Source organism: Dermochelys coriacea, chromosome 8 (assembly GCF_009764565.3).
Source record: "Dermochelys coriacea isolate rDerCor1 chromosome 8, rDerCor1.pri.v4, whole genome shotgun sequence".
NCBI lineage: Eukaryota > Metazoa > Chordata > Testudines > Dermochelyidae > Dermochelys > Dermochelys coriacea.
Genome location: NC_050075.1, coordinates 977,346 through 1,004,740, shown reverse-complemented (window position 1 = coordinate 1,004,740; position 27,395 = coordinate 977,346). Strand labels below are relative to the sequence as shown.

The 27,395-nt window shown below is 50.8% G+C and overlaps 1 protein-coding gene across 1 annotated transcript in view; it reads left to right on the top strand.

The window, feature by feature from the left end:
- The window catches only part of NSD1 (nuclear receptor binding SET domain protein 1), a 137,515-nt gene that overhangs the window by 79,526 nt on the left and 30,594 nt on the right, over positions 1-27,395 (top strand). The window contains exons 10-22 of the mRNA XM_043490689.1: positions 4,341-4,450; positions 7,959-8,034; positions 9,573-9,691; positions 14,309-14,476; positions 15,961-16,104; positions 16,597-16,720; positions 16,982-17,182; positions 18,335-18,514; positions 20,249-20,405; positions 20,784-20,989; positions 21,874-21,986; positions 23,245-23,514; positions 24,933-25,049. Coding sequence (XP_043346624.1) covers positions 4,341-4,450; positions 7,959-8,034; positions 9,573-9,691; positions 14,309-14,476; positions 15,961-16,104; positions 16,597-16,720; positions 16,982-17,182; positions 18,335-18,514; positions 20,249-20,405; positions 20,784-20,989; positions 21,874-21,986; positions 23,245-23,514; positions 24,933-25,049 — 1,985 coding nt within the window. The remainder of the gene's footprint in view (positions 1-4,340; positions 4,451-7,958; positions 8,035-9,572; positions 9,692-14,308; positions 14,477-15,960; positions 16,105-16,596; positions 16,721-16,981; positions 17,183-18,334; positions 18,515-20,248; positions 20,406-20,783; positions 20,990-21,873; positions 21,987-23,244; positions 23,515-24,932; positions 25,050-27,395) is intronic.

Genomic DNA, 27,395 nt, shown 5'->3' with positions numbered 1-27,395 from the left:
CCATCCAGCCTACTTCGGGCCTGACAACTCCTAGGGACTCATTGACTTGTACCCCGCAAGGGGTCCAGTCGAGTCTGGCTCACTACTGCTCTCTGGACTGTCATGGCCAGGACATTCAACTCCACTCCACTCCGGAGAATTTTGAGGTAGCGCAGGACCTTGTTCACCTGACAGCTCCACCTTCCCCAAGGAGAGATGAGACATCGGTGTCAGCCAGGCTGCCTATTCCATCTAGGAGCAAGCCGGCGATGATGTCACGCTGCACCCCATCTCCGGTGTGCCACTCCCTGGCACCAACCACCCATGGGGTTGGGGGGAGCTGCATCCGTCCCCAGAAGTTTGGCACTGCTCTTCGGCACCAGCCAGTACTGCTCCTCCGTGGTCGCCTTTTTCTGAGTCCGAGGAGGAGTCCTATCTTTCAGATAGGTCCAGCAGCAGGAGATCTAGATCTTGGTGACACTATACAGGCATTTCAGGCCGCAACCTCCACGGTTTACCAGCAAAACTGACAGGACGGTTCCCGGAGGAGGAACAGGAGCAGCGGGAAGAGGCCTCACCTGTCCTTTGGCCAGACCAAGTCTTCTGTGGGCCAGAAACAGGCCTTCTGAAGGCGTGCACGAGGACGGTGTACCAGATCAAAAACTGGATCTACCTCATCTTACTTTTTTGTTCTGACTATCCGCTTTCTACCATGCGTGGTCCCGTGTCACCTCAGACTACTGGGTGCTCCACACAGTAAAGAGGGGATACTCCATCCAATTCTGTGCCCTTCTACCCCCTTCCCCATCCGTCTTCAGGCATCCCTCTCATGAGCAACTCCTTGTACAGGAGGTGCACTCGCCCCTTTCAGTAGGGGCAGTGGAAGAGGTTCCTCGGGAGCTGAAGGGCAAGGGCTTCTAGTCCCAGTATTTCCTAATACCAAAAGCCAAGGGCAGGCTCAGGCCCATCCTAGACCTGCGAGAATTCAACAGGTTCGTGAAGAAACTCAAATTCCGCATGGTCTCTTCGGCTTCCATCATCCCTTCACTGGATCCAGCAAACTGGTAAGCCGCCCTCAACTTGAAGAACTCGTACTTTCACATAGCGATAACTCTGTCCCACAGGAAGTACCTCAGGTTTGTGGTGAACAACACCCACTACCAGTTCACAGTCCTCCCATTCGGCCTGTCAGTGGCACCTCAAGTATTCACCAAGTGCCTGGCAGTTGTGGGCACGTTCCTGTGTAGGTGACAGGTGCCGGTGTTCCCATACCTCGACAACTGGCTGATCAAGGGCCAATCCAGAGCTCAAGTAGAGATGCAAGTCATCTTCATAAGAATGACATTTGACGAACTGGGTCAGCCACCAGCTCCCAGCCCTCTCATTGGGGACGGACATGTTAGACTTGGGCTGGGGAGCATGTTTGGGACACCTCAGAACACAAGGCCTCTGATCTCAGGTGGGTCTCTCTCTACACATCAATGTTAAAGAGCAGAGAGCGGCGCGCCTGGCATACCAGACTTTCAGAGCCCACTTAGCAGGGAGATGTGTATTAGTCCTGACAGACAATACCTTGGCGAAGTTTTATATCAACAAACTGGGGGTGCACGCTCCTCTCCCCTGTGCCAGGAAGCCCTCATGCTGTGGGACTTCTGTGTAGAGCACTCAATACACCTGCAAGCATCGTATCTCCCTGGAGTACAGAACGAGCTGGCAGACCATCTCAGCAGCTTGTTCCATGGCCACAAGCGGTCCCTTTGCCCGGGCGTCGTGACCTCAATTTTCTATCGGTGGGGCTTTCCCCCAATAGACCTGTTCGCCACGCAATGCAACAGGAAGTGTCAGCAGTTTTGCTCCCTCCTGAACCACAGCCCGGGCTCCATTGTGGATGCATTCCTCCTCCCGGGGGAGGCTGTCTCCTCTACACGTTCCTGCCCATCCCTCTCATTCACAAGGTGCTCCTCAAGGTACGGAGGGAAGAAGCTTCAGTGATATTGATAGCTCCAGCCTGGACCTGCCTGCACTGGTACGCATCACTCCTGGAAATGTCCGTGGAAACCCTGGTCACCTTGCTGCTCTCCCTGGACTTACTAACTCAGGATCACAGCCATCTCTAACATCCGAACCTCTAGTCGCTCCACCTCACAGTGTGGAAGCTCCATGGCTGAACCCAGTGGAGCTTTCTTGCTCTGATCAAGTCAGACAAGTTCTCCTTTGCAGCAGGAAACGCTCCACGAGAGCTGTCTACCTTGCAAAGTGGAAGAGATTTTCAGTCTGGTCAGCGCAGCATCTCCTGTCCAACTGTCACCTCTGTGCCACTTATACTGGACTATCTCCTCCACCTCAAGCAGCAGGGGCTATCCGTGTCGTCAATAAGGGTTCACTTGGCTGCCATCTCCGCCTTGCACCCAGGTGCAGAGGCACGCTCAGTCTTTGCCAACCTGTTGGTCAGTCGCTTCCTTAAAGGTCTCGACAGGCTATACCCACAGGTCCGACAGCCGGTCCCGGCTTCGGACCTCAATCTGGTTCTTTCCAGACTTATGGGGCCGCCATTTGAGCCACTGGCAACGTGCTCCCTGCTTCTCTCTCATACAAGGTGGTGTTTCTGGTGGTGATAACCTCAGCTCGGAGTGTGTCTGAGCACAGCCCTAACCTCAAATCCCCCTCACACCGTGTTCCATAAGGACAAGGTTCAGCTCAGGCCTCACCCGGCTTTTCTCCCAAAAGTTGTTTCCCAATTTCACGTCAACCAGGACATCTTCCTCCCTGTATTCTACCCTTAGCCTCACTCCAGTGCCAGGGAGCAGAGGCTTCACTCTCTGGATGTCCACAGAGCGCTAGCCTTCTACATCGAGTGAACAAAGCCTTTCTGAAGGTCGTCCAGTTATTCGTGGCAGTGGCGGACAGAATGAAAAGTCTCCGTCTCCTCTCAATGTATCTCGTCATGGATCACGTCCTGCATTCGGGAGTGCTACAACTTAGCAAAGGTGCCCTCTCAGTGAATCACTGCACACACCACCAGAGCTCAGGCCTCCCCTCAGCAGCATTCCTGGCACAGGTTTCCACCCAGGAAATCCGCAGAGCAGCGATGTGGTCCTCCATACCCACTTTCACCATGCGCTGTGTGATCACTCAGCAGGCCAGAGGTGATGCAGCCTTCTGATGAGCAGTGCTCTAATCAATGGAAGACTCCAATCCCACCTCCTTAATTTAGACTTGTGAGTCACTGGATTGGAATTGACATGAACCAAGCACTCAAAGAAGAAAAAACAGTTACTCCTCGTAACGGTTCTTCAAGATGCGTTGTTTATGTCCATTCCAGTACCCACTCTTCTACCCCTCTGTTGGAGCAGTCGGCAAGAAGGAACTTAGGGGTGGCAGGTTGGCAGGGCCCTATATTAGGCGCCATGAAGGCATGACTCCAGGTGGCACCCAGAACGACCCTCCGGATGCTGCTAGGGGAAAAATCTTCCGGCTGGTTTGCACGCAGCACATGCATACCTGATTGGAATGGACATGAACAACACATCTCGAAGAGCAACAGTTATGAGAAGGTGAGTAACCGTTTTTTCTGATCATGTTTATCTCTGCATGGATGCTGCTTGCAACAGTTATATTCCTGTTAGTCTGAAAGGTTTTTTTTGATGTCCCCAAAACATTTTGGATAAACAGGATCATAGTGTAGTTGCTGCATCTGTACGAGGCAGGTGCTTGAGTTGGACTTGATCTTTCCCCGTGATTGCGAGACCAGAAGCACTGTAGCTATGGTCTGAAGAAGCTGCCCAAAACACTTACCAGCAATTGGATCCACTCACCTAAATGCACCAATACAGAATCAAATATAGAAGTACATCGAATGTAAATTTTGAAGCCATACCAACCTGATGGTAACATGTGAACACACAATGGTACAGACAGCTGGTGTTCAGGATAGAGGTGGAGATACGTGGGTTGTGGGTGGTGGAAGGGAACTCGTTGAGGTGGAGAAGGGGACTGGTGAGCGGTGGTCAGTGGGCTGTTGAGTGATGTAGCTGCTGATTGCCTGGCTCTCTCTAAGTTGCATTGCTGGTGTGTGCTGTCTGACCTGACAGCTCCGATTTTTCTGTGAGTTTGACGTTGTTGTTTAAACATAGATATTGTGGTAAAACCTAAAGAGCACAGCCAGGCTGAAGTGTGTAACGCTGGGTGCTCCACTCATGTAAAATGCCTAATAGTCACTACCTCTGAGAACCTACAGTCTAAGACACAAGGGGTAGCAGGTGGATGAGATTTTAAATGTCAGTTGGTATCTGATAATGGATTTTGTTAATCTGAATCCAGTTAAAGAAACTGTATTTTTCCTAATTAGATCTTTATTGCAGGGAACTTGGAGAGTAAGCGCCAGAGGAAGCCAACTAAGAAGCTCTTGGAATCCAATGATTTGGATGCTGTGTTTATGCCAAAGAAGGAGGGGTGGACTCCTCCAAAGAAGGTACATTCCTTCCAGCAAACCCTGAATGCTAGCTGGAAATTAAATACCAGACACCATGTTATGTGTCTAGCTGAATTATGATGTAATAATGTGGATCTCAGACTCTTGGGGTAGCAATATGTCCTCGGCTATGGTGACACTCATGATTTTTAGGGAATGCTCAGTGCAAATCAATTCAGAACATGTTATACAAAATCTCCTTATAAATTCATCCCAACTAGCACTGCTTCCCGACAGTACCAACAAAACCTGCCAGCACCAGGTCATGTTTAGCCATATGACCCCTGTGCTGAGTCTCCACATTTTGGTCTGTGTGTTACAGTGAATAAAACAATTGAAGTTAGATAACTAGGGAAACAACTTTGCTTCTTATGGGGACTGGATAGTTTCTGCTGTGAAACATCCCTCTCCTTTAATTTGCATTGGCAAAGGGAACTCCAGGGAGCTCTCACCAGGACTCCCAGGTGGAAGTGCTCTACAGTAGACTTTCCGGTTGGAGTAGGGAGTCTCATAGAATCATAGAATATCAGGGTTGGAAGGGACCCCAGAAGGTCATCTAGTCCAACCCCCTGCTCAAAGCAGGACCAAGTCCCAGTTAAATCATCCCAGCCAGGGCTTTGTCAAGCCTGACCTTAAAAACCTCTAAGGAAGGAGATTCTACCACCTCCCTAGGTAACGCATTCCAGTGTTTCACCACCCTCTTAGTGAAAAAGTTTTTCCTAATATCCAATCTAAACCTCCCCCATTGCAACTTGAGACCATTACTCCTCGTTCTGTCATCTGCTACCATTGAGAACAGTCTAGAGCCATCCTCTTTGAAACCCCCTTTCAGGTAGTTGAAAGCAGCTATCAAATCCCCCCTCATTCTTCTCTTCTGCAGACTAAACAATCCCAGCTCCCTCAGCCTCTCCTCATAAGTCATGTGCTCTAGACCCCTAATCATTTTCGTTGCCCTTCGTTGTACTCTTTCCAATTTATCCACATCCTTCCTGTAGTGTGGGGCCCAAAACTGGACACAGTACTCCAGATGAGGCCTCACCAGTGTCGAATAGAGGGGAACGATCACGTCCCTCGATCTGCTCGCTATGCCCCTACTTATACATCCCAAAATGCCATTGGCCTTCTTGGCAACAAGGGCACACTGCTGACTCATATCCAGCTTCTCGTCCACTGTCACCCCTAGGTCCTTTTCCGCAGAACTGCTGCCGAGCCATTCGGTCCCTAGTCTGTAGCGGTGCATTGGATTCTTCCATCCTAAGTGCAGGACCCTGCACTTATCCTTATTGAACCTCATTAGATTTCTTTTGGCCCAATCCTCCAATTTGTCTAGGTCCTTCTGTATCCTATCCCTCCCCTCCAGCGTATCTACCACTCCTCCCAGTTTAGTATCATCCGCAAATTTGCTGAGAGTGCAATCCACACCATCCTCCAGATCATTTATGAAGATATTGAACAAAACGGGCCCTAGGACCGACCCCTGGGGCACTCCACTTGACACCGGCTGCCAACTAGACATGGAGCCATTGATCACTACCCGTTGAGCCCGACAATCTAGCCAGCTTTCTACCCACCTTATAGTGCAATGTGTTCTCCATGTGTTCTATTCTGTTGCTGCTTGACCTTGATCCTGAGGTCCTAGCCCCAGAATTTTCATATACCAAATTTTCTCTGAAGTGGGGATGACATTTCTCTCATTACCCTCCTCTGTGAGCTGGTGAACATCAGAATGAGTCTTAGTTGGGTCTCATCAAACCTGTACTTTAAATTGACGGGATTCTGATGGTATGAAATGTTCAAGTTGCTCTCTGTGTGCTGTTGGATTCTGATGTTTAAAGGAAAATCACCCATTGGTCTCTAATGTTCACCAGGTTACATGGTTTCAAAAAATGAGATAAAAAGATTCAGACTTTTAACGTCAGAAGTTGACCATCATGATCATCTAGTCTGACCTCCTGCACATTGCAGGCCATAGAGCCTCGTCCACCCACTCCTGCAATAGATTTCTAACCTCTAGCTGAGTTACTGACATCTTCAAATCATGATTTAAAGACTTTAAGTTACAAAGAATCCAACAGGTTTCAGAGTAGCAGCTGTGTTGGTCTGTATTCGCAAAAAAAGAAAAAGAGTACTTGTGGCACCTTAGAGACTAACAAATTTATTTGAGCATAAGCTTTTGTGAGCTACAAATGCATCCGATGAAGTGAGCTGTAGCTCACGAAAACTTATGCTCAAATAAATTTGTTAGTCTCTAAGGTGCCACAAGTCCTCCTTTTCTTTTTTAAAGAATCCAACATTTACATTAGGTTAAACCTGCAAGTAACCCATGCCGCAGAGGAAGTCGAAAAACTTCCCATGGTCTCTGCCAAATCTGACCTGGTGCAAAATTCCTTCCCAACCCGAAATATGGTGAACAGTGGGTGAGAACCACCAGCCTGACACTTGGGAAAGGATTGTGTGTAGTAACTCAGAGCCCTCCTCTTCTAGTGTCCCACGTCCGGCCTTGGGAGATGGTCACTAATAGCATCATGGATGAGCCATATGTCCTTACAGGCAATCCCATCATAGTTCCCCTTCCATAGCACGCTTAGTCTTGAAACAAGTTAGTTTTTTTGTCTCCACTGCGGAGGCTATTCCAGAACTTCACTCTTCTGATGGTTACAAACCTTTGTCTGATTTCAAGCCTAAACTTGTTGATGGCCAGTTTATATCCATTTGTTCTTATGCCATCATTGGCCCTTAACTTAAATAACTCCCCTCCTTCCCTGGTGTTTATCCCTCTCATATATGTATAGAGAGGAACCATATCGCCCCTAGGCCTTCATTTGGTTAGGCTAAACAAGCGAAGCTCTGTGAGTCTCCTCTCATAAGGATCATCCTAGTAGCCCCTCTCTGCACCTGTTCCAGTTTGAATTAATCTTTCTTACAAATGGGAGATCAGAATTGTGCATACATTTTAGGTTTTGTGCCTACCCAAGAGCCCTTGCCAATTTTTGTGGGTTTGTAATTGCATTTTCCTATTTTGAAAGATGTTTCTCTCTCCCTTGTTGCTGCGTGAAGCCCCCCCAGACAACAGGATTGTTAATGTTAGTGGTGCGGTAGCATCCCAAGATTAGGACCCCGTTGTCCTAAGCCCTGTATGAACGTATGGCAGAGAGACAGGCTCTGTCCCAGTGAGCTCACTGGCTAAGTGTACGATGAGAGACAACAGGTGGATTCAACACACAGGAGGGGAGCATGAGGAACCAGTGAGATGACACTGGTCAGCATGATAAACAGCAGCAGCCAGAGCACTCCAGCTGGCCAGCCAGTTGACTTACTGTTTACAAAGATTTGTCCGACACGAAGCAGATCCTGTTTTCTCTGATCTCTTTCGGTTCGTTGGAATCTGAGATATTACTTATAAACAGCAGTTCATAAAAACATTCAGCTTGAATTGCTCAGGAAAACGCATCTCCTTGCTCGTGTCTGAATGCAACTGGTAAATTGTTTCAATCTTGTTTATTCCCAGTGTTTTCATGCTGGCCCTCTGGAGAGTGACCTTTCTGAATTTTATTCCACACCCCAGTTTTTGGATCTCGGAGAAGGTAGGAAATACTAGGCATCTGTGAAACGAAGCAAGGAGCCCCTGGTGTCATTCCTGGGGTAGTCTAGCCAGGGCTCTTGGCAAACCACATTAGTTAGTTCCTGTGGCAGAAGAGCATGTGTATACATAGCACCCAGTCAGGGTTTACATAGGCATTTACCGCTCAGGAGAACTAATTGATTTGTTCAAAGTTGTGCCCCCTTCCCCCCCCCCCCCGGTAAGCTCTGTAAAGTGTGAAATTGGTGAAGAGAGCAACCGCGAGCACAATACAGCTGTGAATGGCACTCTGTCTCCAGAGCACTGTCCTGCGGTGGGGCTGGGGTTAGATGGGTGCCTTCTGCTTGTTCAGATAGAGGTTTCTCAGTGCAGTTTTTCTCCTGAGGTCCTGCCAGGTTGTTACTGATGATGAGTTTTTGGGGGATACCGAGATTTAGAGATTTCTGTCTCTTTTGAAAGCCAGGTTTTGAAAGCCCTGCATTTTGGAAGGGGAAGAGGCAGTGGGAATTTCCATTCCTCCCTTAAAGACGGTGGCCTGTGGAACCAGATTTGCTTTTTCTCTAGTACCTGTCATGATGCAGGTGCCAAGCCAGCACATTACATACTGCTGTGACTGAATACGGACAGTGGATATTGTGCACTCAGTAATAGCTCTCAAGCTGCCAGGAGTAATGCCCTGGACTCCTGATTTGATTGCTTTCATTTATCAAAAGATGGCAGTGCATCTTCCCTTTCCTGTGGGCAGTGGAGATACTGGACATACACACCTTCCATGGAAGGCAGCTTCTCTAGTGCTCAGTGCCCCTGCAGGCCAAGGCCCAGTTGTGGGATTCACGCCCCTAGCCATTGGCCCAAAGTGAGGGTGTTACTGAGGGTGTCTGTTGTGGCTGTTGTAGGGGGTCTTGTGCCACAGAGAGCCCTGCACCAAGCTCAGCAGGGGCCGATCTGCCAGAAGAGAATTTTGCAGTTGTATTGCACTTTTTCCCTCCCTTGAGCCAAAGTCAAGGAAGTTTGAGTTGCAATACTTAGGAAAGGGGGACAGTTGATTAGCATTTGGATTAATAACTTTAAAATCTCATGCATCCGATGAAGTGAGCCGTAGCTCACAAAAGCTTATGCTCAAATAAATTTGTTAGTCTCTAAGATGCCACAAGTAATCCTTTAAAAAAAAAAAAAAAAAAAATCTCTTAACCTCTCACAGTGCTTTGAGCTGGCTGCAGCGCTTCCCCGCTGGGGTCTCAGGGAGAGCAGGAATGGCTTTGAGTTTTTCTGCTGCCATGCCAAAACCAATATGAATCCCCATTTCCCAGGTTCATGCCCTTGTGAGGGGCTGCAGGAACAGGAGGTGTCACCAGTATAGCCATTTGGGAACTGCATTCCAAGGCATTGCTTGCAGGCTTGTACTGGACCTGGCCTCATTATCCATTAGTGCAGTGGGACAAGTTTTGAGCTTCCCAGCCTGAACTGCAGAATTCACTGCACTGCCCATGGCCAGGAGAACTATTATTTCTCCATTGTCTTGACACGTATCTCTCCCATCAGCTCCTGACAGACTCCCTGAGAAGCAGAGAAAGCGCAAGAGACAGCGATACTCCCCAGCTACAGCGCAGTACAAGAAAGGAAGGAGTGAAGATGCACTGGGGGAAGCTCCCAGTTCTGAGGTACTGCTAGTCCTTCTAGGTGTTGCAAACTTTATCAAGGAACCCTTTAACCTCTCCTCTCCTTCTTCAGAGTATCAACTGAAAAACAAACTCTGCAGCATTTGATTGGCTAAATGGAAGAGAAGAGTTTAAATTGTTCTGAGTTTAAATGGAATGTATCACTTTGAATTAGCAGCTGTTTTTTAAAGACCACTGAAGCTTGGGCTTAATTTTGGGGCTATTGCTCAGCTGATTTCACCGTGAGAGAGGGTTCGAAGCAATGACAGAGCGGAATTTCACCTGGCGTTTTGCTTTGCCAGTTTGGAAGGTTTTTCATTCAACTGAAAGGCTGTGGCTGCTGCAGCGGGGAATGCTGTCTTCTTGCGCACCGGTAAGCAGAACGAACTTTGGAGTGTGGGCATTACACGCTGCAGTCGCCTCTTGTCTGCGTTCTGTGCTCCAGCATTAGCTGCAGAGTTGTGGAAGCGGGTATTGAGAGCCACTCATGAGGTCAGGGCACTTGGTTGCTTTCTGGCAACCTCTGCCAATCCAGAGGTCAGAGTTGGGCTGTTTCCCCTGCGCCAGTGGGTCACTCCCTCTTTGGATATGTGAAAGCGCCCTGCCAGAGACCGCTCATAACAGTATCTCTGACAGCCACATTTTGCCTTTTAAGAATGAGCCAGGTCTCCCCAAGACATGTCCTGGGAGAGGAGGGACACCCCTGGGCCTTCCACTTCAAATGGCTCACCTTGAACAACACCCAGTGCTGGCAGGATGTATGTCAGGAGCCAGCTGTAGGCATTTCTTATCACTCTGTTGCTGTAATGGCTCCCAGTGGTTCACAGCTGTTCACCCGAGCAAGGCTAACCCCTCTGCTGCTCACTGCCATGGCAGTCTCCACTGGTGCGGTACTAGTGTTGGGGGAAGCACGGGTGATCAGGTTGCCCTCCTGCCACTTCCTCTCAGGGCCCCAGGCATGGCAGTGGTGGCCTTTCTGCGGTACTTTCTGCTGGCCTGGGAACAAGTTTTCTGAGGCCCTGTACAACTCATTGTGTGCTGTTTCCTGCCAGCTTCCACTTGCTTGTGATTGCTGTGTGTTCTGGCACGCCAGTTTCAGAGCAGGTCTCCTAGCAGCCGTGGTGTGAGTATGCTGCCAGCTGGCCGGAGAGAAATGTCTGGACACTTGCAAGTGTCTAGGTTGACAAGGAGATCCCGTCGCAGCTGAGCTCTGTAATTCAGAGTGCCCTGGACTATGAGAGGGTATCCAAATGGCTTGCCAGCAGGGTAGCCCTCATTCAGGTGCACAGTGTGGGGAGGCTGACGCACCTGAAGGTCCAGTACAGCAAAGTGTGGAATAATAACAGCTGCTCCGAGGCAGAGGAAACCTGCCCCTTTCATGCTGAACAAGACTGTATTTTCTGCACTCAACCTCCTGTGAAACCTGAGGTTGGAGCGCCAGGCAGGGTTGGGTGACAGCTCTGGTGTGGGCAAGTCCAGGATATGGCTCAGGCCATGCTTGTGAACATGCCAGGCTCCCCAGGACTCTTCAATGAATCGTAAGCTGCAGAGACAGCGGCAGAAGGTGGAGGAAGAGAGACCTGCCCTTTGTACGAGGTACGTGGCTGTTATTTATTCTCAGTGACCGGGCTGGTTTGGCAGATTCAGGGCCGAGGAGGGGGCAATGTGTCCGGTTCTTATGAAAAATGTTCAGTTGCAAACTCATGAGAGCGGAAGTCTCCCTTCCACTGTGCATATGGCAGCTTCCTATGCCACCCCCTGCCCAGCTGGCTCTGCTCCACCAGGTTCAGCTGCCCCTTCTACATTTGTCTGTGTGGAGCATTATTCCAAGCTGGAGCAGAAGTCCCAGGCCCTCAACATACAGTGACTGGCTTAGCCATGCATGTGTCTGGACACAAAAGGGCAGCCAAGCAGGATGGGCTTTTAGGTCAAACCCTGAAATATAGGAGATGTCCTGGCAGGAGCATTCTACTGCAGTAAACCTGGGGCAGCATGGCCCCACACAGGCTACATTGTCTCTGTTGACCCCACACCAAAGCAGTGCACTATTTACTTATCTGCTCTTGTGTAGCTGCACACCTATTTCATTCTGCTTTCCACTGAAAGCATGAAACGTGGGCATAAGCATTATTGATGGCAAACTGCTCAAGGTCAACCATGATGGCCCTATCTAAAGCCTGCAGTGCCCCTCTGAAACATGGGGAAGCAATCCAACAGAAGAACTTTAATCTGAAATCTGGAGGAGTCTCTGGTAATCTTTGCACAGCTAGATGACTGGACTTACTAATCAGATCAGGTGTAATACTAATTTCCAGATCCCTCAGGGAAATGCATAGTGCCTTTCCGGCTCCTTGAGCCTGTCCTCCTATGTTATCCAGGAGAATAATCCAAGTCCTTGCCCTTGCTTGCTCAGATAGGTCCTGTGAGTGGCACTGGAATTCCAAGGTGAGCAGGAACCAGAACTATTGCACTCCTTGGTATTCCAAGGGTTTACAGTGTCGGTAACCCTATTAACCCTCTTCTTTGTTACAGGAACCACTGCTGCATTGCTGAGCAGGACAGGGATCAGGCGTCTGAGAACATCAGGGGACTAAACACTTCACCAGTCCTTGGGGGGAAATGGAGAACAAAAGGATCTGACCCTGGAGCTGCAGGGGGATGTGCAAAGGGGACTCTGCTCCTATGTGCAGCTTCCAGGCAGAAGCCAAGTGGGGGAAGAGGACAGAGACTGTGATGTAATACGTCCCTCATGACAGAGAAAGAAGGAGGCAGGAGCAAGCATTCCAAAGGGAATGAATGCCTGAGAAAGCACATTCAAAGACACAGGCAATTAGTGCCATTATCCCATTAGCAGTCCCCAGCATCTGACCTGTACATACCACCTCCTCATACAGTGCTGTGGTACAGGATGGTGGCAGCTCGTTTTGGTCTGTGCCCTACTGGTCTGTTCCTTCCTGTGCATTTCCATGGCATTCCATCCCTGCCAACAAACTGGACAGAGCGACTCAGGCTCCCCGGGACATGCATTCGTACTCCTGTCGTCCGCAGAAGTGCCTGGTGTGTAGTATTGTGGTTTTGATCTAGTTTGTTGTTGCTGCTGGTCTTCCACTTTTGTGTGCTTAATAAACATGATTTGCTCCATTTATCTCTGTCCCATACTTCCGTGTGCCGTCAATGCATCCCTACTTCGCTCCAGAACTCCTCCGGGCAAACTCCTCTCAGGTTAAAAATGTCTACAGTGATGGAGAAACGCACTAGCAAAGGAGGCAGTGACTAGGGCTGCAGATCTCTCATGGTGTTTTTTAAATCAAAAATCACAGAGCAGCCATGGGAAATGTAGTAAGAACCAAAGGGGTCTGGGGAAATGGTGTGTAAAGCCACAGATTGGAAAAGTCAACTCTCTGTAGCTCTTTATATAAAATATGCATTTTTTTCAAGTATTCAAGTTCAAGCCGCTTTATGGCAGTGGTTCCCGAACTTTTTAGCATGGTGACCCACCAACTTCATATTGTCTTTTATTGTGCCCCACCCAGGGTCCAGATTCCTGAGGGAGTCCTCAACAGGCCAGAATCCTTCCCCTCTGCTGCTGCCCCCCCCCTTGCCCTCCTGAGGGGATCCTGACCACCCACAACAGCACCCTCTGCCTCTGCACCACAGCCCTAATCCTGGCCTGGTGAGGAGGAGAGGGCCCCAGGGAGGGGATCTGGAAATTGAACCCACCCTGCATTCACCTCCAGTAACAGCACCTGTCTGCTTGGCTTCCCCTTCCAGCCATTGCAAACTGGTGCAGGGGTTGCAGTGCCTCTCAGGTTTGGCCCAGCCACTCCTCAGTCATGATAACAGAGCGGCACCGGGCCAAATTTGGATGAGTGGCTGTGCAACCCTGAGTGTCTGTTATTTTGCAGTGCCACTTACTCAGATTTGGCCCAGCTGCCTCTGTCATAATAGAGGGTGGCCGGACCAAACTTGAGCAGCACTGCAAACCCATGCACCAGGTTGCAGTTCCCGTAGCAGGGAGTCAGGTTGAGCCTCATGGGACAGGAGCCCCTGCTGCACAATAAGCTCTCCAGGGCTCACCCTCAGCTCCACACCAGCTCAGCAACCCAGGATTTGGGAAACCCAGCTTCAGTAAAGTCTCAGACACAAAGAAAAGTCCTAGCCAAATAGAAAAATCACAGTACAGACGCCCCCCAACTAGGCAATCGTTCCGTTCAGTATAGCCTCGCATAACTCGAATTTTGCATAGGTCAGAAACGTATACCCTACGTTATGCAAAAATTTCCGCAACTCAAAAATCCTTATTTCTGGCTTATGGAACTTTTCTGTACGTACAAATTTGCATAAGTCGGGTCTTGCGTAACCCGGGGAGCATCTGTATCTGTGACATTGTGACCACCATGACAAACCTGCAGCCTTAGCAATGGTATTTAACAGCAGGGAATGCTGACATTTGCACACCTCAACATAATCTATCCCCACTGTTTTCTCTGCCCAGACAAAAGGTGTGGCCCCAGCATCTCAAGGTTTGTTTGCACGCAAAGTGCAAGTCACCGCTTTGGTTGGCATTGCTTTTCAGTCTGGCTGCGAATGATTGCTGCAAGAATACCTCATCCTTTGCAGAATACAGCAGACAGCTGTGACGGGACTCATGATCCTGACTGTCCTGGCATGTCAGCAGCACCGTCCTCTTGCTTTGAGCTTTCCAAATGCACACTGGACCACCACTCTGCGCTTTCTGAGTGTGCAGATGAACTACCATCTAAGTGCCTGTGCTCAGGATATGGCTTGGTGAGCCGGGGGAGCAGCGGGTATGCAGTGATTCTGTGACACCTCACTGTCTATGCTGTGGGAAGAGTGTGAGTCTGTCTGCTTCTGAAAAGAACAGAGTTCTCAAAAATCCTTATGTGATGCATGTGCCAGGCCATCTTATTGCCTGTCGGAACCAGGTACAGGGCTCCCCTAGGGCTTGCTGACCTTGGAGTGACAGTTTTTTTGGGTTAGGTGGGAATGGGCACAGAATAGGCACATGCAATACACCTGTGCTCCAGCAAAGTTCAGTGAGCCCAATTGCTCAGATCCCTCAATGAGCTCAGGCACATTTGCCATCTTGATCCCATGCCCCTGCAACACTTGATGTATTGCCATGCACACCTTCATCCCCATGGCACCCACGGGACGTTCCCAACCCCAGGCAGTACCCAGTGGACCAGTAGCTCTCCAGGGGACCTGGCCTCCATAGGATAATTGGAACTCTCCTTTCCTTCTGGTCTGCCGCTGCAGTGTGGGGGCCAGCTCCCCACAGAGATGCAGACAGGCTCTCCTTCCCAGACCTGAAGAGTAGCTCTGTGTAAGCTTGAAAGCTGGTCTCTCTCCCCCACGCAGATTGGGCCAGTAAAAGATATTACCTCCCCCACCTTGTCTCTCCGCTCTGATTTGAAAGTTCTGCAGCTGCGGCTGCTCGTCTCGGACCTTGCAAGGAACTGTTGACTTAGCTCACCGAGGGATGTGCTGGGTTCTCGTCACTTGAAATCTTTAAAGCAAGATTGGATTTTTTCTGAAAGATGCTTCAGTGCCACCGGCAGTTGTGGCCTGTGCTATGCACGAGATCATGCTAAATGATCAGAAGGGTCCCGTCTGGCCTTAGAATCTAGGCTTGCAGGGGGATGCAGAATAGAACTGCACCCTAAAGGAGATGGCTGGGATGACTCGCGGCACTGGCGCAGCTCCACGGGATCGGTTACTAGCAATCTGGTTCTCTAGCATCGCCTCAGCCAACACCCCCAGTTAAAATACTGTCAGTGTGTTCCTGGCGCGCTCATACGCAGAATGAAATAATGGTTGCTTTGACCATGCTCTGCTCATTTGCATCTCATCCAGTGGAGTGTGTACGCAGTGCCTTTGGGAAGCTTTCTGGGCCATATTGGCGGCTCCAGGACTGTTCTGGCACCAAACTGAGTGTTTCTATCGGGTCAGGTTGGGGCAGAATTAATCCAAAGAGAGAGCCCCATGAAGAGGGGTTGTGGGCAGCAAGTGAGCCAATTGAATACCTGGGGTTAAAGCGCAAACCAAAACTTCCTCATAAAACCTCAGAGTGGAACAGTGCGGAGGGCATTTTCCCCAGGGCATGAGGGGCCCTCCGCAGGCAGGATGAGAGTTAAAGGCACTGCTTGCAGCCCAGCTGAAAACCTGTATGTGCTTGATAGCCAAACTAACAGCCTAGAGGGTGGGCCAGGAAATACTGACAGTCCAAATTCTGGATTTTTTTTCTAAAGGGAGAGATACCTATCCATGGGAGTGCTGCAAGCCCCAAGGAGCTCAATGAGGATGGGTCTGAGAATGACCATGGAGTGTCTTCATCCAAAAAGATGCAGGGGGAGCGAGGAGGAGGAGCAGCCCTCAAGGAGAATGTGTGTCAGGTAGGGAGCTAAGGTCTTTTGGTGAACCTTCGCAACACTGAGGGTGGTGTTGAGCAACTGTGCAGCATACTTAATACCCTGGCTAACAAAGCAACCTCAAAGCAGATCTGATTGAGTTAACTAATGTTCTCTGGATCCTTGGTGATGGGCCCCTCTTGTCAGGAGACTTGGCTGTCCAGTTATTCCTGTGCCTTGCACTGAATGGACACTTCCCTTGTGTATAGATGTGGCATGACTGCTCTGCAGTGCCCGTCCCTCCCGCAGCAGGCTCCAGGTGCATTATCCCTGCAGCGGTGGGACGGGAGCTAGGTGGCTGGGAATGAAGTGGGATGTATTTAAGCCATTGCCTGACAGCAGGGACTCAGGAGAAGTGGGAGTGCTGGTGTGAAAGGATTTCCGTAGGGTGTTCTCGTGGCAGTCTCAGCCAGCCTGCCAGGTGCATGCCTGGTGTGTATCTAGCCAGAATTAACGCTGTGTTCCCTCTCCACACAGATCTGTGAGAAGCCGGGGGAGTTGTTGCTGTGTGAAGCGCAGTGTTGTGGTGCTTTCCATCTGCGGTGCCTCGGGCTCTCAGAAATGCCGAAGGGCAAGTTTATCTGCAATGAGTGTTCGACAGGTATGGCGTCGGGTGGGAGGGCAGGCCGCTTGCTGGGTGCTCGTGTGGGGCTTTCAAGTGTGCCATTGGCAGAAGGCATGAGTTGAGCTCGCTTTGTTCTTGGGACAAATGGCCAGGGCCAGAGAGCGTGGAGGGGGCTGGGAAGCTGTGCAGTCCAGGCCGGGGGCTCATAAGGAGCCAGCCAGTCTGGCCGGAGGTGGTAACTTTTTCTTTGAGAGAGCTCCTTCCCTTTTGCCGTGTGACCGGTGTTCTCTCCTCCAGGCGTCCATACCTGCTTTGTGTGCAAGAGCAGTGGGGAAGACGTGAGGCGGTGCTTGCTCCCCTTGTGTGGGAAGTACTACCATGAAGAGTGTGTGCAGAAGTATCCACCCACGGTCATGCAGAACAAGGGCTTTCGATGCTCACTGCACATCTGTATGACTTGTCATGCTGCTAACCCAGCGAACCTTTCTGCGTCTAAAGGTAAAGAAACCCTTCTGTGCCTGCAATTACTGGCGCTGGTCAGGGAAAAAAGGCGGGAGCCCCTTTCTTGCATCCAAAACACCTGTAATTTTGGAGCAGCTTGAGGTGCTCGGTGTCTCCCACCCAGTGCCTGTTCTTCAGTCTTTCATCGTGTGACATTTGCTGTGGGCTGTGTCCTCTGGGGAAAGTGCCAGACCATGAACTTGCAGCTCTCTAGCTAGGGTATGTCTACGCTGCACCTGGGCTCTGACTCAGGTGTGAGTCAAAGACTCTGCTCTGTTAACGCACACATATCAATCAGTCTGACTCAGGACCCGGGTCCTAGGACCCTGCTAGGGCATGGGGCTGAGCTCAAGTCCCAGTGAGACTCAAGTACACTCTCAGTATCAATTTGCAGTGTGGACACAGACCTGAGTCAGAAGGTCTGTGTAGTTCAGTATGGACACACTAGCATGGCTGAGAGATCTGGGTTCGGCGATTGTAACCACAGGTTTATAGAGCAGTGTGGATGCTTAGTCTGGGCCCATCTCCCTGCTCTGGATGTGGCAACCTGGTGCCCAGGATGGCAGTTCCATTCAGGTTTATCTCAGCTGCTCCCCTGGCCAGGCTGGGCCAAAGCTAAGGCTTGGTCTACCCTACAGAGTTAGGTCGACGTGATGTCAGTGTCTGCACCACAGTGCTGCTTCTGCTGCAGGAAGTGGCCCACTACACTGATATCATAACTCCATCTCTGCGAGAAAGTTGGTTTCACTGCTGGTAGGCGCCCTGCTGTGAAATAGAGCCCATGCAGGCATGGACTGTCAGCGTGAAGGCGGGGAGGGCTCACAGCTGTGAGCTGGTGCCCACCTGACAGCTGGGGGAGCCATCTGTGAGCCTGTGCCATGTTGCAATGCCTGGAGCCTCTGCTGCTCCAGCCCCTCTGCCCGGGGTGCAGCACCCACCATATGGGGCATGCTGTTCTATCGGTTAGTTTAAACACAGGGAACGAGTTATTGAGAAGCTGGCGTAATTAGAGGCAAGGTGTCCCTTGGTCAAGTGATCCATTTCACCCTTTGTTGTAAACCTGAATATTGACAGAACAGTTCTAGGAGCAAATTGTAATTGTCACTTTCCCTCAGGTGTTTACCTGTGTTCAACCTTTTCCACCGCCAGGTCGCTTGATGCGTTGTGTTCGGTGTCCGGTGGCATACCACGCCAATGATTTCTGTCTGGCTGCTGGGACAGTGATCCTTGCCTCCAACAGCATCATCTGCCCCAATCACTTCTCTCCACGGCGGGGCTGCAGAAACCATGAGCACGTTAATGTCAGCTGGTGCTTTGTCTGCTCGGAAGGTGAGACCCTCTGTATTCTGCCTAGTGCACGGTGAGCACTGCGGGGAATACGGGGCCGGGCCTGGGCTGAGGTGACGTGCGCTCGCCCTGCGGGGGATACGAGGCAGGGGCGGGCCTGGCCTGGAGTGACGCACACTTGCCCTGCAGGGGATGCCGGGGCCGGGGTGAGGTGCGCTCGCCCTGCGGGGGATACGGGGTGGGGCCGGGCTTGGGCTGGGGTGACTCGCGCTCGCCTCGCGGGGGATACGGGGCCGGGGTGACTCGCGCTCGCCTCGCGGGGGATACGGGGCCGCCCGGGGCTGGGATGACATCACTTACCCCGCGGGGGATGCGAGGCCGGGCCTGGCCTGGGCTGGGGTGCTGCGTGCTTGCCCCGCAGGGGATATGGGGCCGGGCCTGGGCTGGGGTGCTGCGCGCTCGCCCTGTGGGGGCTACGGGGCCAGGCCGGGCCTGGGCTGGGCCTGGGCTGGGGTGTTGCGCGCTCGCCCCGCAGGGGATACAGGGCCGGACCGGGCCTGGGCTGGGGTGACGCGCGCTCGCCCCGCGGGAGATACAGAGCCGGGCCGGGCCTGGGCTGGGGTGCTGCGTGCTAGCCCCGCAGGGGATATGGGGCCGGGCTGGGCTGGGGTGCTGCGCGCTCGCCCCACGGGGGCTACGGGGCTGGGCCTGGGCTGGGGTGCTGCGCGCTTGCCCCCGCAGGGGATACGGGGCCATGCCGGACCTGGGCTGGGGTGCTGCGCGCTCGCCCCGCGGGGGAGGCCGGGCCGGGCCATGCCGGGCCTGGGCTGGGGTGCTGCGCGCTCGCCCCGCGGGGGAGGCCGGGCCGGGCCGGGGCGACGCGCGCTCGCCCCGCGGGGGAGGCCGGGCCGGGCCGGGGCGACGCGCGCTCGCCCCGCGGGCCGGGCCGGGGCGACGCGCGCTCGCCCCGCGGGGGATACGGGGTGGGGCTTGCCCTGGGGAGCCACCTGTCAGCTTGTGCCATGGGATGATGTCACTTGCCCCGCGGGGAGTACGGGGCAGGGCCTGTGCTAGGGTGACACCCAGTTGCCCGGTGGGAGATACAGGGTGGAGCCTGCATGGGGGGTGCCAAAGGTAGAGACCTAATGCAGGAACCAGCTACTTAGCAGGAAAATATTCCTGAGGACAGACCAGCTTGGGGCCCCCATTCCCGTCCAATGCCAGGTCAGGGTGTTGGTCTTGCTCTCATTAAGCCTCATTGAATTAGGGTTGGTTTGTGTTAGAGACTGCCGTTCCACACACTGGGCAGCTGTGCTCCCAGGTCTCTGTATCCAGCCTGGGAGAAGCTTCTCAGGGCAGGAAATGAGCTAATGTTCTTGATGGAAGGACTTTGCCACTGGAACAGCTTCGCAGAAGAGCCTAAGTCTGTTTTCAGATGTGGTTGCACCTAGTCACCCCAGGAGATGAGACACAGCCTCAGCTGCATGTGGCCATTGCTGCCAGGCCTGAGTGAGGTGAAGGGTACAGAGTGCAAAACCTGCAGGCTACTGTAACCCTGTTTTGAGGGACTTCAGTGGTGCGTGGGCAGTGACCTGGCCCTCTGCATGGCCTTGTACTGCTGCTTGGCAGAGAAGGAGAGATCGGGTGCCTGGGCAGATGGAATGAGCTTTGTGCAAGAGCCTTGTCCCTCTTCCCGGCAGTTTGGTTCTGTCTGGGAACCTAGGGGCCAGTGTTTCTGTGATGTGGCTCTCACTGCTGTATCGCTCCTGGATGCAGGGGGCAGCCTTTTGTGCTGTGAGTCATGCCCAGCTGCTTTTCACCGTGAGTGTCTGAACATCGAGATGCCTGAGGGAAGCTGGTACTGTAACGACTGCAAAGCTGGCAAGAAACCACATTACAAGGAGGTGGTCTGGGTAAAAGTTGGGCGCTACAGGTGGGTAAAAATAAATGTAGTTCATATCCATGTTAAAGCCCTTCATCGTGCAGCACTGACTATGCTGGGGAGATCTGGAGAGTGCTGGTTTCTACTCATGTTTACGCAGCTGGGTCTGTTTTTAATTCCACATAGGCACCTAATAGTAGAATGCACCATTCCTCCCTGTTCTTTTCCTCTTTCACCTGCTTCTTTTCTCTTCCCCAAGCCAAGCTTCTGCCCATTACTGCTGCTTTGTGTGAAGTACTGGAAGCCCCAGGAAAGTTCCTTTTCTCCTTCTCAGTGCCCCTAGAGAATGGAAAATCGTTGTTGCCAGCTTTTTGGGGCAGTGGTGTCAAAGCTTTGACTTACTTTTCCTGTCCCTATCCCCTGTGACAGGTGGTGGCCAGCTGAGATTTGCCATCCTAGAACTATTCCTGTAAATATCCAAAAGATGAAGCATGACATTGGCGAGTTTCCTGTGCTGTTTTTTGGGTCCAACGATTATCTGTGGACGCACCAGGCTCGGGTGTTTCCCTACATGGAAGGCGATGTGAGCAGCAAGGACAAGATGGGCAAGGGAGTGGATGGCATTTATAAGAAAGGTAACACGTTTCCCCGTGCTCTAGGGAGGCACTAGCTGTCTGCTCTGAGATTGTTTTGGGCCATGAAGGGTGTGGAAAAACAATGGTCCTCCCATAGTCAAGGTTGAAGCAAGGCTTGCAGAGTACCTCTGATTTGTGCCTCATACCCATAAGTGAACCCACCCAGAATATTCAGAGGTCTGAGCTTATGCCAGGGGAACAAGAGACACCCAGCTCCTGAATTCCAGTTTATTTCAGTTCTGCCACAAACTCTGTGAACTTGGCTGAACCACTGCCACTGTGCCTCAGGGTCACCATCTGTAATGTGAGAGTAATTAACATACACAAAACATTGTTATAAAGCAGTTTAGAATTGCTAAATACACCATACACCTAACACAACTGCTCAAGGACAAGGTAAGCCACTAACAATCCGTACTGTAGTCCTCCAGTCACAAGCACCCACCTTACATGACTGCAACTACTGTGTGCCCCTTTAGTAGTTTTCCAAACTACCTCTTCCTGATTCCTGCTTGTGAGTGTTCAGTGCAGTGGTGTGTTGTGCTGGAGGGGACCCTGTGATACAAGCAGTGATGGAAGGCTAGCATCTCAGGGGGCAGAATTAATAATGCCCTCGCTCCCAACTCCCTCAGTGGGGCTGCTAATGCTTGCAACTTGGTTACTAGTAGCTCTCTTCAGTGACACCTCTTATGGGATGCTGTTATTCCACCTGGGGAACATCTCTCTTTTGGGCAAGGTAGAAGGCCACTGGAGCGTGGCCTGTCCATTCAGAAACATGCATATAAACAACTGAGCACAAACGTAGCCATGGAGAATATTCAGGTTACCTGACTTCAACACTAGTGCAAGGGGCTTCTTGTAACACAGCGTCTGTTTTCTTTCAGCTCTGCAGGAAGCCGCTGTGAGGTTTGAAGAGCTGAAGGCACAGAAAGAACTGAGGCAGCTGCAGGAAGACAGAAAGAATGATAAGAAGCCTCCTCCCTACAAACATATCAAGGTGAGGACATCACATCATCACCAACTGGTGGGCGCTAGAGGGGAGGCCTGGGTCATAAGCTCTGAGCTGTTGGTGCAGGATATTTACAGGCACACAGAAATGCCTTTGCTGCTTGCAGTGTCCTGCACTGTGGAGCATGCCTTTGAAGGCTGATTAGCTACCCCCAGGGAGGGTTGACAGGAAGGTTTTCAGCTTCCAGCTGTGTATTGAAGCTTTTCATCTGTCCCCTCTGCTACCTGAATTCATGTAGCAGCTGTTGTGTCACTGCTGGACATCAGTAACAGAGGTGCTCTGATTTACTTAGACATCTCTGGGCATCTTTACATAGCTACAGACTAGTCATATACAGTCACGGAAATGTCTCTCTCCCATGTGGGTTTAGCTAGTGGTGAAGGAAAAAACAGTTATGTGCAGTTGTGTCCCAACCCATTGTTTGAGAACCAAGAAGTGGGTCTTGAGGGATTTGGAGGACAGCTCTAGTTACAGGTGAGTAACCTACTGGTATTCATTGCGGAGGAGTAGATTCAGTGGGATTGCAAGTTGGTACAAAGAACCGCAAAGGGCTTTTCTCAAGAGAGCATCTCTTTGTTGCCTGCCTTTCAGAGTTCCTTGTCTTTAACCAAGTCAAAGGCCCTGCTTGTGCTAAAAACAAGCCAATCTCTTCTCCATCTGATGCAGCCCTCTACCTCCTCACAGAGATGTTTTTAAAGAGCTTCCTGGCTTAACTCTGAGTTTCAGAATGGGCCTTCAGACCTCAGCCTTGTCTGGTTACGCTTGCCTTTACACATGCAAGATAGTTGGGTGGGGAGTTAACTGCTTGTTTGCCAGTGCTCAGCAGAGTCCCTGCACCTGTCACAGATGTGCAGTCTGGGTGGTGGATGGCAAAGAACTGTTGGAGGTAACTGCTTCAAAACCAAGAGGCCAAAAAGAGAAGCTGCGTTAAGGCCTGTCACTAGAGAGTGCAGAACCTGCTGTTTCACATGGAAGATGCATGGGGTGTGCCACAGACTGGCAGTGGCAGCGAAAGTGGTAAAGCAGCAGCTCTTGAGTGCAGTCAGAGGTTGGGGTGAATGGAATTAGAGGGATGCCTACAAGTTAAGTATATGCTTAGACCTCTGTGGCCTTCTGTCAGTCCTTTGCTGTAACTGATTTGCACTGTGGCCTGTATGCTCAGAGGGTGGGATGAAATGCAGCGTTGATTGTTCCTTGTCATGCTATTGTTTCCTAGCTAGCTAACCTTGTGTGTGTGCATTCCAAGGTAAACAGACCAGTGGGCAGGGTGCAAATCTTCACAGCAGACCTGTCTGAGATACCACGATGCAACTGCAAACACACAGATGAAAACCCCTGTGGCTTGGACTCAGAGTGCATCAATCGCATGCTGCTGTATGAGTGCCATCCCCTGGTCTGTCCAGCTGGGGAGCGTTGTCAGAACCAGTGCTTCTCCAAGAGGCAGTACCCAGAGGTAGAAATCTTCCGCACGCTGGCACGAGGCTGGGGCTTGCAAGCCAAAAGGGACATTAAGAAGGTACCCATTATGTGTCTTCATTTTACTCTGTGGTAACATTGAGCCCGTCCTAATAGACATCTTCCTATAGTTCCATAACTTACATATTGTCTGACCAAAGGAGCCCATATAGCAGAGAAATGGATGACTTTAATTTCCTGACTTGCTTTCATCCAAGTGGCCGGGATGTTCTAGCTTATCTGGGGAAGTGCGTCGGGATCTAATAATCCCCATGGTAGTCTAGAAGATGGTTCAGTCCATCTGCTTATATGGCCCTCAGACACTAAAGTGATGGGCACTAAGATAGCAGGCCTTAGACTGGGTTGAGATTTCTCAGACAAGGAGCACTGAGCTTCCATTCTGGAACCTCCAGGCATTCTTCACATGGGGATCTTACTTAAAAACCCAGGTCATAATTAGTGTCTGTTGGGGAAGCCCTCAGACCAAGGGCAGTGTCTTTGGGAGAGCTGTAGTGATGGCTGAAGCTAGCATATCTGGATGTGGGGAATCCCCCTACTGCCCAAACCTCTATCTTTCTAAAATCCAGAAGTCTAGATCTGCTGGTGGTCAGAGGGATTTTCTCCATAGTAAAGAGGGTTTGTGTTAAACAACGAAGGAAAGCAGAGAACAATTAAGTTGAATAGAAGACAGGCACATTATATGTGTAAGGGCTGTTAGACAGCAGAACAGGCTAGCAAAGGCGGGGTTGGCATCTCCAGAGAGAGGAAGGCCAAACTCGGCCCCAGTCCTGGCCTCTGTGGGCTGCCCTAACTGGTGATTGTTAGTGATGCAGTGTAGGTGGTTATCCCTGAAAACCTTCCATGTAACCTGTCTGTAACCACCACACAAGGAACCAGTGAAACTTAGATGCTGAAATGGGGGTGTCTTTTGGTAAAAGTGGCGCAGCATTGTACTCACTGTGTTTGGTGGCCTCTTGAACAGGTTTTACTGTGTGGGATAAATGTCAGTAGTGTTCAAACCAGATGCCCTGTGCTCTGCGATGTTGCAAAGCTTGTTGCAGGGTTGTATTCCAGGACCAGGCTGTGTATCAATTCTGCCCACAACTCCTGTAATTCAGTGATGGAGAAGGTGTCAGTACAGAATTCTGTAACACACTAAGTCCAAATTCACTTTGCTTTTTGCTGTCCCTAAATGTTTTATTTTCAAATAGAACAGGGGGTAACGTTTGACTATATTATTAATGGTCCTATTTAGTTTACTGAATAAGGTTGTTTATTTTTAAATTTATGAAGCTGCTGCAGAATCTAGGTGAAATGTGCTGCAAAGTACCTGGGGTCTAGTCTTTAATGAAATGAAAGTATCCAGAGAGGAAATGGATAGCAAGCTGTGTTAGCACAGAAGTGCTTTCCTCCCCCAAAGAGTCCTGCTTCAGTCAGTAGCAAGTCCTGAGCAGCTGCCTGTTCCTTTTTCTTTTGCAGGGTGAGTTTGTTAATGAATACGTGGGAGAGCTGATTGATGAGGAGGAGTGTCGGGCCCGAATCCGCTACGCACAGGAGCATGACATTACCAACTTCTATATGCTGACTTTGGACAAGGTACATGAGGGGCCTCTCTTGTGCCAATATCTTAGACCAGTGGCTCTCAATCTTTCCAGAGTACTGTGCCCCTTTCAGAAGTCTGAAATAAATAGGACGAAATTCAGTAAGGACAAATGCAAAGTACAACACTTAGGAAGGAATAATCAATTGCATAAATGCAAAATGGGAAATGACTGCCTAGGAAGCAATATTGCAGAAAGGGATCTGCGGTTATAGTGGATCACAACGTAAATATGAGTAAACAATAGAATGCTGTTGCAAAAAAAAATAAATAAAAGCAAACATCATTCTGGGATGTATGAGCAGGAGTGTTGAAAGCAAGACACAAGAATTAATTCTTCTACTCTACTCAGCACTGATAAGACCTCAGCTGGAGTAATGTGTCCAGTTCTGGACTCCACACTTCAGGAAAGATGTGGAGAAAGTCCAAAGAAGAGCAACAAAAATTATTAAAGGTGTAGAAAACATGCCCTATGAGGAAAGATTGAAAAAATTTGGTTTGTTTAGTCAGGAGAAGAGAAGACTGAGAGGGGACATAAGTCTTCTAGTACATAAACAATTATTATAGGGAGGAGGTGATAAATTGTCCTCCTTAACCTTTGAGGATAGGACAAGAAGCAATGGGCTTAAATTGCAGCAAGGACGGATTAGGTTGGAGATTAGGAAAAACTTTCTGACAGGGTGGGTAAGCACTGGTACAAATTACCCCGGGAGGTTGTGGAATCTCCATCATTGGAGGTTTTCAAGAGCAGGTTAGACAGGTTAACACCTGTCAGGGGTTGTCTAGATCAGCGGCTTTCAAACTTCTAGCAACCTGAGGACCCCCATTTTTATGTAAATTTTTTGCTAACCCCCAAGACCCCTGCTCAGCCCCAGGCCCCGCCCCCTCCCCCGAGCACTCTTTCCCCACTCCTCCTCTTCTCTCCCAGCGTCTCCTGCACCCGGTGAACAGCTGTTCCCAAGTGTGCGGGAGGCACTGGGAGGGAGGGATGGGGAGAAGTTGATCAGCGGGGTCCGCGGACCCCCTGGAGTACCCTCGCAGACCCCAGTTTGAGAAATTCTGGTCTAGATAATACCTAGTCCTGCCTCGATGCAGGGGATGGGACTAGATGACCTGGAGAGGTCCCTTCGAGGCCTACGATTCCATGATTCCCCTGTGCTCAGATATGATGGTCACAGGGGCCATATAGGCAGACAGGCAATAGGGTTTCTCTAAGTAGAATTTCTACTCTTAATGGCTCTCTATTTTTGGGTCCATGGTGGATCCGCCAAAAGTGTCTCAGGCCACCCCTGCTAAGATCCTGAGGCTGCCTTCTGTTCACCAGAGGATATTTCCCTTCTGGCTGTGGTCAGAGAAGGAGCCTGCTGGGACTGTAACTTGCTGATTGTTAACTCACAGACCTCGCAGCGCTGCTCCCCTCCCCCATCGCCCCCTTTGTCTACTCTCCAGCCTCAGATCTTGGCTTTGTGCACTGTTCATTGGTGGTAATATCCACCCCAGCAGAGCTGTATTCTCCGGTTGTCTTTGGAGCAACTATAGAGATGTCCAACTGCTTCTGGACTGTCAAGGTTTCCCACGCTGCATCATGAACAGAAGGCAAGAGCAGCCACGTTTTGGAAGGGTGCTAGGAAGCCTGGGATGTGGGTAGTTGAGCTCGGGCCCACGTAATGCAGTGTAGACACTGGAGGCCCAAATGAGCTCAAGCCCTAGGTTAACAAACCCAAAGTCTGCTAACGCGAGTTCTGCTAACCCTGGGCTTACAGTGCAGTGTAGACAGACCCTTAGGGCACTGTTTGGGAGCACAAGATTCCACAGCTCCAGGCCTCCCTTGATCACAGGTGTCAGAAAAGTGCTCAATAGCACGCTCTGCTCTTGTTCCACTATTAGGTGCATCATTGAGCTTCTGAGGCTCGTCATGACTTGAATTCAAAGCACCTGAGCACCAAGCAGACACTTGGGTCATAGCTGTAGGCTTCTCTGCACTCTTGCTGTCTTGCCTGCTTCTCTGTCCTTCTCTTTTGCCCTTCAGAGACAGGAGAAGTATCTCAGGAGCTTTAAAGTGCAGCCATGCAGTGTCTCTGCACAGGCATGCCTCATGCATGGTGTCTCAAGGCCCTCACTGAGAGACGCTCGCACGAGCAATCAGGTCCCAGAGTGAGCTCCTCAAAAGTCCTCCTGGGCTTCCACTTTTCCAATAGTTGCACATAGCTGACCCAGAAGCCTGAAAGGGTTCAGAGTCTCAAGAAACCCAGGGTCAAGCTCCCCAATTAGGTGTTGATGTTTGACCTGGCCCATAGCAGCATGGATCCGACAGGATGGAACCCGGAGCTCTGCTTTTGTCT